The sequence below is a fragment of the Primulina huaijiensis genome, unplaced genomic scaffold, assembly GCF_012295235.1.
Source record: "Primulina huaijiensis isolate GDHJ02 unplaced genomic scaffold, ASM1229523v2 scaffold208298, whole genome shotgun sequence".
Classification (NCBI taxonomy): Eukaryota; Viridiplantae; Streptophyta; class Magnoliopsida; order Lamiales; family Gesneriaceae; genus Primulina; species Primulina huaijiensis.
This window is the reverse complement of record NW_027355219.1, coordinates 1-9,863: the sequence shown is the minus strand read 5'-3', so window position 1 is coordinate 9,863 and position 9,863 is coordinate 1. Positions and strand designations below refer to the sequence as shown.

At 35.8% G+C, this 9,863-nt stretch overlaps 1 protein-coding gene across 1 annotated transcript; it reads left to right on the top strand.

Moving 5' to 3' along the window:
• Positions 1-741: 741 nt before the first annotated feature.
• LOC140966942 (serine/threonine-protein kinase TOR-like) lies at positions 742-9,644 on the top strand. The gene is made up of 21 exons (XM_073427259.1): positions 742-867; positions 2,117-2,219; positions 2,302-2,484; positions 2,585-2,677; positions 2,850-2,885; positions 3,746-3,844; positions 3,927-4,025; positions 4,136-4,298; positions 4,380-4,504; positions 4,602-4,654; positions 5,580-5,703; positions 5,837-6,010; positions 6,832-6,984; positions 7,092-7,244; positions 7,805-7,879; positions 7,959-8,093; positions 8,165-8,226; positions 8,398-8,495; positions 8,810-8,919; positions 9,257-9,430; positions 9,508-9,644. Exons 1-21 carry the CDS (start codon positions 749-751, stop codon positions 9,592-9,594), a joined length of 2,418 nt encoding a protein of 805 aa, XP_073283360.1. The 5' UTR covers positions 742-748; the 3' UTR covers positions 9,595-9,644.
• Positions 9,645-9,863: the final 219 nt, after the last annotated feature.

Here is a 9,863-nt window from a genome sequence, read left to right as displayed (position 1 = left end):
GGACGAAGTCTGGGAGAAGATCAAGTTCAGGGTTGCGAGTTGGACGAATAATATTACAAAGTTTAATCATTTATCTATTTCAGACTTGATTAGGGATTGAAAATTTGTATGAGCATGACGAAACTGGGGTAGTACTTTATAGGTTGTGTTAGTAATCGCTTTGCGGACTACTCATCCGCTACTATTGTAAAACTTTTGTAAAACTTTATCTATTTATAAACTTTAGTTTCCTATAAAAAAAAAAGTTTAGTTTTCTATCCAAAAAAAAAGTAATATATGTTGTTGATATGATCAAGGATTCTGTTTTCCTTTTTTTTTTTTGTTGTGTGGATTGTTTGTCCGCTTCTTGTAATTAATAGCTTTTAATTATTTAATATATAGTTTCCTATAAAAAAATGAGTTGGCCCCAACAGAATTTTGATTTTTTGAGATGTCACCAAATTCGTCAATCCTTCTTAATTTTTTTTCCGGCCTCTTTAATCCCGTATTATCCAGCTTTCAAAAAATGTTATTCAAACTCCATCTCAAACTTTAAATTTTTCTTAAAGTTTTTGATCATTTTAAGGTGAAAAAGATAATTAAGGAAACCCTCAGTCATTAGAACGAGGGAGTAACAAATAAATGTTTCTAAGACTGTTTTGGTTCACCCTTGACTGTTTAGTTGAGTTTGTTTTTGTAATTTTTCATGGTTGCTGGAATGAAAGTCAACTTTTCATGAATTTTCCCATGTGCTCAGGGTGGCTTTGCGATGAGACAGTATATTCCAGAACTTATGCCTTTAATTGTGGAAGCTTTATTAGACGGATCTTCTGTAATGAAACGGGAAGTTGCTGTCACAACTCTTGGTCAAGTGGTACAAAGCACAGGGTATATATTACTTTGAGGTTTTTATTTCGATTTAGTTTTTCTTTATCGCATAATAAATCTCTGGTTGTTTAATAGAATATAGTGACTTTTTAGCAGGTTGTATATCCTCTGCTTGTATTTAACCTGTTATAAATTTATAGTTGCCTTAGATTGCTACATGAATCTTTGCTTGACTCAACTACTATTTCGATTCAAAACATCTTGTTGCAAAGTCTAAATGGCTAGTACTGGAAGTGGAAGTTTATCAACTGTAAAGTTCTTAGAACATTTTGCTTCAAAAGGATGCACAATTATGTTCATCTTAACCCCGATTATGTCTCTCAATGGGGTTAGTTTTTTCGAAACAAATTCACTTTTTTGATGACTTATACTGTGGGTTATGAACATATGCATTTAATAGATCATTACAAATGCATACCATGAACTTTGTTGGGTTCATACCTAACAAAAAGATGTTCGAGTGCTGATGAATTTACTTGTAGATGCAACTGTTTTTTATCATTTGCATCTACATTGCAATATTAGCTTGGGCATCCTAAAACCTCCGTTTGAACTCGTCGACATTGCTCTCTAAATTTGTTTTTCCATCGAGGTTTGGTTGTGTAGTCTAAAATATACTAGGAAATCACTATTCACGTGTTGTTTCCTCTTAATAGAACAATTAGATGCCTTGATGAACTTATGTTGCCAACTCCTTGAAGTTAGAAACCGTCAGGATGGTTATCATTTTGGTTTTTGAGTCGTGCTATGACAGTTTTTTTTGTAGGTGTATCACGCTAGATAGAACTGGTCGACCTTATTTATGTGGTAAATTTACCCAGTTGTTTGTAACAAGGTCTTGATCTAGTTTCTCCTCCGTTTTTTTATTGGATGAACAAGTTGGGGTCCGCCAAAACCCCCGCCATGACCTTGATGGTGTTCTTTTATTCTCAAAGTAGAAAAACATTATTAACTTTAAATGTGTACATTATTAACTTAATGACTTTAAATGTGTACATACTTTTTAAAGTATAGTTGTTTTATTTGTACTCAGTTTTGTGTTTGTGAATGAAATTATTTTTACTTTTCATGAAGTGTTAGTAACACGATATGGAGTTCTAATTATATTGGGCATTTGGTTACAAGGAAAAATAACTCGTCAAAATTTTTAATGAGTGATGTCTTTTTTAGGGGGTTTCTGTATGGTGTGATTCTTTTGTTTTTGTATACCCGGACAAAGGGTCTGACATTATGTTGTATTATGTTGCAGTTATGTTATAACACCTTATAATGAGTATCCACAATTGCTTGGGTTACTTTTGAAATTGCTCAATGGTGAGCTAGCCTGGTCTACCAGACGTGAAGTTTTGAAGGTTGTGCAGCTTCTGGAGTCATGATTGCTCAAAGTGTTATACACTTATTTTTTATGCTTAACCTACTTATTTTTTTTTATAGGTTATTGGCATAATGGGAGCTTTAGATCCCCACGCGCATCGGCGGAATCAACTAAGTTTGCCAGGATCCCATGGTGAAGTTGCCCGCCCAGCTGGTGATGCCGGTCAACTCATTCGGTCAATGGATGAATTACCTATGGATCTTTGGCCATCATTTGCGACATCAGAAGATTATTATCCCACCGTCAGACTTAAATCTAATACCTGTGTTTTCTGTTGGCTGACTTATATTTATAAACTGGAAAGTCCTTTATTTGCTTCTTTGTAACTCTGTCCTGATTCAGGTTGCCATCAGTTCTCTCATGCGGATTCTTAGAGATCCTTCCTTGTCGAGTTACCATCAAAAGGTGGTAGGATCTCTTATGTTCATATTCAAGGTTAGTTTGATATGATGGTTACTTCTTGTTGAACGTTTTTGTTGCTTCTGTTTCTATTGGATATTTTATGTCCTTCCTCTTTCTTTAGATTTTGCTTCTTATATTTTATTGTACCGAGTTGCTTACTTGGGGTTTTTGTGCATTAACTTACTTTTTTATTCTGCGAGGCAAGTCAATGGGTCTTGGTTGCGTTCCATATCTACCTAAGGTTAGTCAACTCATTTCTAGCAACAGCGTCATGATTATTATTTTTACCTGAGAATGACACGATATGCGAATGTGGAATTTATGCCCCTATTTTTCTTTATTCTTAAGAAACTTGGATATTCTTCATTTGCTGTATCTGAAAATTTCAATTGTTCAACTTGAAAAAGCATCCATTTGACATGAAATAATGTGGTACTTTGCTAACATTTACTGGTTTAAGGCCAAAATATGAGCTACCAAAGATATAAATCAATAAAGATAACTCAGGCCAGGACAAACACATTCATCACTTTCCCCTTCACAGCAAGATGTTTTTCTGTTGAATTGCCATTTTCTTTTTGGCTTAATGCCATGAACAAAAGAAGATGAAGTTATTGTACTTTCCTTGCGGTAGATGTTTTGAAACTTTTGTCTGCTTCATATGCCAGCATAACAGACATCTGGACAACTCACTTGATTCGAGTATCCATTGATATCCGATGTCTGGGTTTTCTGATCATGAGGCAATGAGACCCATGCATGGTATAATTGGTTATTAAGAGTTTTACAAACTCACGAGACGACTCATTCTTTTACTTCCCTTGGGTTTTTGCATTCCCAAGATATTACATTAGCTATATTTGACTTCTCCAAACTTCCAATCTCAAGTTTTTTAATGCGTAAGCACACTTGCATTTTCAGTATTCAAAATTTTGATATTCATATTATTAACCATAGAATCTTCTTTTATTTTAGAAGTTTATTATGTATAGTTACAAGATGATCTAGGATATGCAACTGTAAATTGTTTAATGATCTGGTCTATAGTTGTATTTGTATCGGTTTTTTGTTCTGAATGGTGTGGTTTCTTTGACTGGGTAGGTTCTGCCCGACCTATTTCATACTGTTCGCACGTGTGATGATGGTCTTAAGGAGTACATAACGTGGAAACTTGGAACTTTGGTTTCTATTGTGCGCCAGGTACTTGCATACATCATCTGTATATTCATGTTGATTGATATTAATGCCTTGTATTAATTACATCTTTATTTCGCTCATGCAGCACATTCGAAAATATCTTCCGGAGCTGTTCTCTCTGATATCAGAATTATGGTCGTCCTTCAGTTTGCCTGCTGCTAGTAGACCAGTGCATGGATCTCCGGTAATTCAGCTTTTCCTTTTTAGCAATGTTGCTAATGAAAGTGAATTATCATTTAGATTGTGCGGAAAACATACATTTTTGGGAATTATGATGTGGGTTTGCAATTATAGATTCTCCATCTGCTAGAGCAACTTTGTTTGGCACTCAATGATGAATTTAGGACACATCTTCCTTTTATCCTTCCATCATGTATTCAAGTCCTAACTGATGCGGAGAGGTTTAAAGACTATACATATGTCATGGACATCCTTCATACTCTTGAAGTTTTTGGTGGTTGGTGTCCCTTTTTTGTCTTTTTCCAGTTTAATTGATATTTTAAAGATGTAATTTTGAATCCCTAACCTGAATGTGCAGGGACCTTGGATGAGCATATGCATCTACTTCTTCCAGCACTCATTCGAATTTTCAAAGTGGATGCATCTGTAGAGGTGCGGCGTTCTGCTATCAGAACTCTCACTAGGTTGATTCCTCGTGTACAGGTTTGTTTCAGATTATAAGTCATTGTTTCGTTTGTTTCCGTTATATACATGTATATATATCACCAATTACATTTCTCTGTACTTTTTGCATCACCAGGTTATGGGTCACATATCAGCTCTTGTGCATCACTTGAAGCTTGTCTTGGACGGGTTTGATATTTGTCTCTGTGTCTTATATGTGTGCGATGTGGAACTAATCAAGGGGAAATGTTATTCTGTTTGAGCGCACTTATAGTTGGCGGAGTTTTAACACCGACAGAAATATTAGATCCCCCCTTATTTACTTCTTGGTGACATATAAGTGCATCTCGTGTGACATTGAATATTCTTTATTGTGGCATTTTCCGAAATTATTGTTAATCTTCTTCATTTTTTTAATTTTATATAGACCCCTTAATAAATGAAAAGATTATGATAATGAAACATTGAATAGAAAAAATTTCATGCTTTCCATACTTAATCTCCCAGTTGAATAGAGCGATGGTGCAGATTTAGATGACCATGACTGTGTTTTTTCTATCATAGATGCATGATTCTTATTTCTTTTGACAAAAAAATTCACATTCTTCATAGAAATAAGCTCCTGGAAATCATTATAGAGAAAGGTATGACTGTGTAGAATCATTTGGCTGGGACCTTGGACAGAAAAATCTCACTCAGTTTACCTGTTTTCTTTTTTCTGTCTTGCTTTGACCTGCCTTGCATTATACCAAACTATATACTCAGTGATAACTGTGCAATTCGATTTTTTAAAAAATACCTACAATCCTATCTCTGCATTTTAATTGCATTGGCAGCTTCACAGGACTTGGGAGCAATTGTTATTTTACGCCAAATAATTGTTCCTACTTGTGAGAATCAAACACCCCTCTCTCACTTGGTTTTGTACCTAAATTACTTGTTGGTTGTATGATACAACTTAAAATTTTGAACTCTGACTTAGGTCAAACACTATATTTTGATTGATGTTATTACTTATGCAGCCATATAGAACAATTGGGCAATTGTTGCTTCACAACTTGTCTTTATGCTATTCTTCGCCTTCCCTTCTAACACACTAGACATCTCTTTGCAGTAAGAGTGATGAGCTGAGAAATGACGCTGTTGATGCACTTTGTTGCCTTGCACATGCTCTTGGGGAGGACTTCACAATTTTCATTCCATCCATCCATAAGCTTTTACTGAAGTATCGCCTGCGTGTATAGTTTTTATCTTCTTATATATTTTATCCAGCTCCTTATTCTAGTCAATCAAAACCTATGGCTTCCTTAAAATTTGAATTGTGTTTTATAATACATATACTTATGCGTATTATGGTTCAACTTTGAGCAGCACAAGGATTTTGAAGAAATTGAAGGCCGCCTGCAAAGAAGGGAGTTATTGACAATAGGAAGTACTGCCACTCAGAGACAAAATTGCCAGCTTCCTGGGGAGGTCATTAGTGACCCTTTAAGTGATACAGAGAATGATCCCGAGGGTAAAATTGACCCTCACAAGCCCCATCAGGTGCATTTATTTAGTTTTGTTGTAAGCAGTTGTTTATTCAAAATTAAAGATGATTAACACGGTCTGTATGTTTGGAATTAAATTTACTAAAATTCTTTACTGTGTATAAGTAAATTGCATTCCCTGTTTACTCATAATTCATCAGTGAAGTAAAACCTTTTAGTTTTACAACTACATTGCTTTTTTCTGTGAGTCAGAGCAATTTACATTGTAATGTTCATTTTGTCATTTTTGGGATAGCTCAGATAAACAGTTTCAAATTTCAACTAGTTTTATATTTTTCTGCGAGTGCCATTAGCTATTTGGCGCATTGTTAGGCACGGCATGTCATTCTGGTTTCCACTAAAGTTTAGTGCTGAAGCACTCATCTGCAAGTTGTACTCACAATCAGTTTCTATAACTGCGTGACTTGTGAGCATTTTGTAGACATGTCACATGTTTGTCCTGAGATTCCTGTATATCATTTACATGAATTAGAACGTTTATTGGAGATACTTCGTAAGCTTGTGCTCAAGGAAGAAATCTAATATGTTTTGAGAATATGTAGTGTTTCTACCAATTTAATTTCATGATAAACATATATGGACTGTCGCAGTAGATGGATGATGAAATCTTATTTACATAGTCTTGACTGTAATCGGATAAAACCTCGAACAAATAATTTTTTAGGTGAAGTGAATATTGAATGATGTCCCTTCTTGTATGTTATTGACGTTGGTAATGTTAGAAGAGTCTTTAATCTATAGAAGAGGAGCTTGACATGAAACTTTTGAGCGAAATGTGAAGAACCAGTAAATTGAGTTGCTTATAAAATTTCATAGATAAACGAAGTTCGATTACGTGCTGCTGGGGAAGCTTCTCAGCGAAGTACAAAAGAGGACTGGGCAGAGTGGATGAGGCATTTTAGCATTGAGCTACTGAAGGAATCACCTTCTCCAGCTCTGAGAACATGTGCCAAACTTGCCCAGCTGCAGGTATCTCTCTAATTTATGCATCTTTATCTCCCCCAAACCATCCTTAGCCCATTAGGGATGAAAAAAATCGTCCTCCATTAAGATTTAGTACTATATGTTGTTTGCAGCCTTTTGTTGGGCGGGAGTTGTTTGCAGCTGGTTTTGTCAGCTGCTGGTCACAAATGAATGAGACTATCCAAAGACAACTAGTACGTAGTTTGGAAATGGCATTTTCATCTCCAAATATCCCTCCAGAAATTCTCGCTACACTTTTGAACTTGGTAAGTTGTTTTGGAGTTGGGAACGTAGAGCTGAATTTGGCTTCTACCTTACTGATAGAATCTACTTTCTGTACCTTTAACTTTTTTGCTTCAATGAATTTGACTCATTCATTAGGCATAGTTTAAAGAAGATTTCTTCTTCTTCTTCTTCTTAAACATTTTATGATGAATGGAGTCGCTGTATCCAAGTGTAAAGAGTTATATTTTTCACGTCTTGAAAAGAGCGACTTCCTAAGACTTGGAATCAATGAGGCATGAGCAGAACATAGTAGGTCGCAAATATGATTTTTAGCTTCTAATTTTTTGGGGAAAGTGCAGGGCTATTTTAAAAAATGGGCCAATCAAATTGTTTTTAAAGAAAATGATCTCTATTTGATAACAACACATAATGCAACCTATTGCACAACATTATTTTAACAAAGCAAAGGTCATCTTTTCAAATATCATTTTTTTGTACAAATAAAAGTGCATGGTATTGGCAAGCTGTTTGGAGATTAAAATTTATCATGCCACCTTGAAATTAGTATTCTGCTGATATGTTTGTGAAATGATTTGTTCAGGCTGAGTTTATGGAGCACGATGAAAGGCATCCTCTTCCTATTGATATCCGCCTCCTTGGTGCTCTGGCAGAAAAGGTGAGTTTTGCTGTCAGAAACTGTGGGGGATCTTCCTGTATCATGCCTTAATTGTGTATCAACTCACTTTCTGTTTCAGTGCCGCGCATTTGCTAAGGCTCTGCACTATAAAGAGATGGAATTCGATGGTGCACGCACAAATAGGATGGATGCTAATCCTATTGCTGTAGTTGAAGCACTTATTCATATAAATAATCAATTACACCAGCATGAGGTTATTATTTACTTGTTGACGTGTGTCTGCAAATTTTATTCATGTTACTGAGTTAGATTTTTGATATTCAGGCGGCAGTTGGAATACTGACATATGCTCAGTTACATCTGGGTGTTCAATTGAAGGAGTCTTGGTATGCCTTATCATGAGCTCAAGTATTGTACCTATTCACTCCTGGAGTCCACTGAACTCTTTTGACACTGAGATGTCGTGTTATGAATGTTTCTACATTTGAGAGTATTTGCAGTTATAAATCTAATTAGCTGTGTTTTTTATTGGCTTATATGAACTTGCTTTTATCTAGGTATGAGAAGCTTCAGAGATGGGATGATGCTCTCAAAGCTTACACTGTCAAAGCCTCACAAGCATCAACTCCACACGTTGTTTTGGATGTAACACTAGGTGTGTATTGAGGGTAACATATGAGCATTAGGGGGGACATATTTGTTTGAATTTGTATAGCCATCATGTAAATGCACATCTCTGTCTTGCTGCAGCCCTGGATGAAAATAAAAAAGTGCTTTGTTGTTGATTGAACTTGGATAGGTGGTCGAACAGCTGTTGATTGTTATTTCGCCTACGGTTTTTATGATTTTTGTTCACCATGTTGTGTTTATTAGCAGAACTACTTTTGATTCACGTTGCATGACATAGATCAATTATTGACATGCATCTGATTGAGGATGAGATTTCTTTCTACCATTTATCTCTGTCAGGGCGCATGAGATGCCTTGCTGCACTTGCTCGGTGGGAAGAGCTCAACAATCTCTGCAAAGAGTATTGGACACCTGCTGAACCAGCTGCTCGATTGGAAATGGCACCAATGGTTTTTTTTTTGGTCTTCATTATATCCTATTCATGAACTCCACTGTTTTTTTAAAAAATAAATAATTATAAACCACGATTCTACTTTGATATTTTCTTTTGAGTAAGAGTCATCAGGCCAACTTTCAAACCAACCCCATTAAAATAGAAGCAGGCTGAATCCTTAACTCACATAACTGAAAGAACTATTCCGCGTCTATTGTAAAACATTCTACTATTATAATAAAGTTTATTTTTCTTAAAAAAAAAAGAACTATTTATTCCTGATTCCCTTTTCATTACATAACCGCCATCAAACCTTGTCCCTTTTGTAACAAATACCTGATTTGTTTATCTAGGCTGCTAGTGCTGCCTGGAATATGGGTGAGTGGGATCAGATGGCGGAATATGTTTCTCGATTAGATGATGGGGATGAAACGAAGCTTCGAGTTTTGGGAAATACTGCTGCCACAGGTGATGGGAGTAGCAATGGAGCGTTCTTCAGGGCTGTACTATTAGTTCGTCGAGGAAAGGTATCTTAATTTTTTGTACTATTCTATTTTGTTTTTCCTTATCTGATGTGGCTTTTCTCCTCTTTTCAAATCTTTAGTATGATGAAGCACGTGAGTATGTTGAAAGAGCAAGGAAATGTTTGGCAACAGAAGTGTCTGCATTGGTATGTTTCCAATTTATTTAATGAATCAGAAGAAGAAATGTGGTGTTGTCATGAGGAATTCTTACATTGGACACTGACTTCTTTTTTCTTGTGATAATATACCAACATAGGTTGGGCTTGTTGACATCCATTATGTTTATTTAGTATTCTTTCGCCACGTTTGGTACTTGGGATTAGTGTAGGATAACACTTTTAGTAAAGTGTTTGGTTCATTTTTAAGACCACTGGGGATAACCATGGGCCCGGGAATGACGCACTGTAGAAACGTGAAAATGCAAGAATTCAATCCC